Below are 2500 nucleotides of genomic sequence, written 5' to 3' on the forward strand. Positions count from 1 at the left end.
ACTGGGATTTTGTCCAAATTTGGACAGGGAAATGGGATAGCCACCCCTCTTCATGACCCTCCTGTATGTATTTCATTTATGGAAGTGTCTTCTTTCTCGGTTACTGATTGAGAAGTATGGAAATTTAGCAAAAACGTTTGTCAAAATATTTTAATTTATTGACCTAGCGGAGATGATTTCAGTATCCTATTGAAAACACTGGTGCCATGCAACTAACTAGCTGTCGAATTTGCAGGGAAGCACTGTGGTTGTGGAAGTTTGGGATGATGATGACGGCCATATCGTAGGTGCCTTACACGATTTTGTGGACAAGTATACTTTGCCGTTAAATAAAGCGAGATATGTTTATCCGGATTCAAAGTCTTCTATAGAAACTACAGAGAAACTATGTGGCAAAAGATCGTGCCTGACCGTAAACGTCACGCTATACTGTGGACCAAAGTATTTGGTACCAGATTGCCGTGCTTATTGTGTGTCACGCAATGACAGTCTTGGTCACTACGACTGCAACTATACTTCTGGAAACAAACAATGTCATGAGGGTTGGTACGATCCTTTGACAAACTGTGTTAAGTTTTGCACTCCCACAAATGACTCCACAGGGCATTACAACTGTGATCGTAACAGCGGCGAAAAGTTGTGTATGCATGGATGGACTGGAGATAATTGCACGAAGCGTGAGTATGATGACACTTTGCAACGATCATTAGAGAGCTTTAGATTCTAGTGCTACCGTAAATGATCTAATAAACACCCCGGGCGTCTATAAAATCTTAGGGGTCTTAGTGGGGGTGTTAAATAGATACGGGGCGTTTATTAGAGAGAGGCGTTTATTTCACTTCAACAGTAACAGCTGGCGGAGTAAGATAGTTTGTGAGTAGGCCGGACTAATCTAATCCGCGCTAATGCAAAGCATGTATAGTTAATAGTTCAATATCAATGTCATCATTTTCATTTGGATCAGCCATGGCATCGTTGGTCTATTCGATGTCCGAGTCAGTAATGAACTGGAAAGGGTTTGGGTAGTTTGGCTCATTCAATACGCAGAGTTGTGCTTGCAACTGCTCCGATCCGGCTTCACAAGATTGGTCTTTCTTTAAGCAATGAATCATTGGATCTTCAGAGCAAGATTCAACGCACAGGACATGAAAGACTTTGCAATCACATCTTCAGAGAGCCGTGACCACGCAGTCATTATTATTCGACAATATTCTTCCTTGACGGCAGTCGTATGTTTGCAGCTTCTGTGTATTCTTGAACACTGACATATTAGTTGAGTACAGAAATTAGTAAGGTAAAAGAGCTTTATCTGTACTTTTAAATTGAGATTAAACAAGAAGCAATTCGCAAGTGATTGCTAACTAAGCAAGCAAGAAACTGAACAAATTTCGGAGTTTTTAATACAATATGGAGCGTTTTCATGGTTTTTATCAAAGGCGATTCTCGGTGGGGCAGGGGACGTCTATTAGACACGGGGCGTTTGTTAGAGGGGGGGGGGGGGGGTTTAATACAAACTTTACATCTCACGAGGGGCGTTTTTTGAAAGTGGGCGTACGGTATTCGAGTACGAGATTTTCTCATAGAACAACAGTGAGCGCGCGCAAACCAGCGTATTTTGGCGGGAAAAACGTGATACCATCGTCATATTAGTACGAGGTTTTGCAAAAATGTTGTCGTGTCAAAACAAGTCAACGACACGGTAGCAGTTTTGAAATTTTTGGATCAGCAAAAAGGCTCCGCTACCAGTAATAAGAAAAACTGAGCAATCTATACTGCTAACAAAGAGTACAGATTAATCGTCCGGGTTAAAAATTTTCGCTAAAAACAGGCAGTCAAATCTCGTACTCGTTCTATAATCTAAAGGTCCCTATCAGTAAGATATATCCGGCATCATTAAATAGAATTAAGATTTTTCTCAAGTATTTTATAACATCTGATAAAATAAGCTCTTGCAACAACTTGGCCTTCGACTTTGATTGGGTCATCGGCTACTGCAAAAGCCGACGACCCTGTTAAGGTCGAGGGCCAAGTTGTGGCAAGGGCTTATTATATCAGACACCATAAAAAGACCGCTTCTTTGGAAAGGTTAGAGGAAGAAGAGGTAGGTTTTTCACAGGCAAACATTACATAACATTGATAATGGAACAGCATTTTGTAGCATCGGAACCAGAAACCCATACCCAAAGATCACTGCGCAACTTGGTAAATTCTTTGAGAGTAATAAAATAATTTCATTTTCAGCTTGTCACGTCTGGCCTTGTGGCCAACTGAAAAGCCACGTCTTTAAAAGTCCCTTCGCAGGAAAGAGAACAACGATCATTAGCTTTTCTGCGAGACGTACTGCTTCATTTTGGAGGAATATAAAGAGTTCATCACAATCAAACCAGTCTACTACTTTGTACAAGTCTACTAGGGTCTCTTCCGGCTTCCTTATAAGAACATTGTCAGTAACAGAGCCCAAGACTCCACTCCAAACAATGGTATACTCGTCTCATCCACA

The 2500-nt window shown here is 41.2% G+C and overlaps 1 protein-coding gene across 1 annotated transcript in view; it reads left to right on the forward strand.

The window, feature by feature from the left end:
- Nucleotides 1–2500, forward strand: part of LOC138020942 (uncharacterized) — a 3271-nt gene that overhangs the window by 281 nt on the left and 490 nt on the right. The window contains exons 2-4 of the mRNA XM_068867830.1: nt 236–677; nt 1947–2101; nt 2414–2500. The exon at nt 2414–2500 is cut by the window's right edge and continues 490 nt beyond it. Coding sequence (XP_068723931.1) covers nt 236–677; nt 1947–2101; nt 2414–2500 — 684 coding nt within the window. The remainder of the gene's footprint in view (nt 1–235; nt 678–1946; nt 2102–2413) is intronic.

This window comes from Montipora capricornis, chromosome 10 (genome assembly GCF_036669925.1).
Source record: "Montipora capricornis isolate CH-2021 chromosome 10, ASM3666992v2, whole genome shotgun sequence".
Classification (NCBI taxonomy): domain Eukaryota; kingdom Metazoa; phylum Cnidaria; class Anthozoa; order Scleractinia; family Acroporidae; genus Montipora; species Montipora capricornis.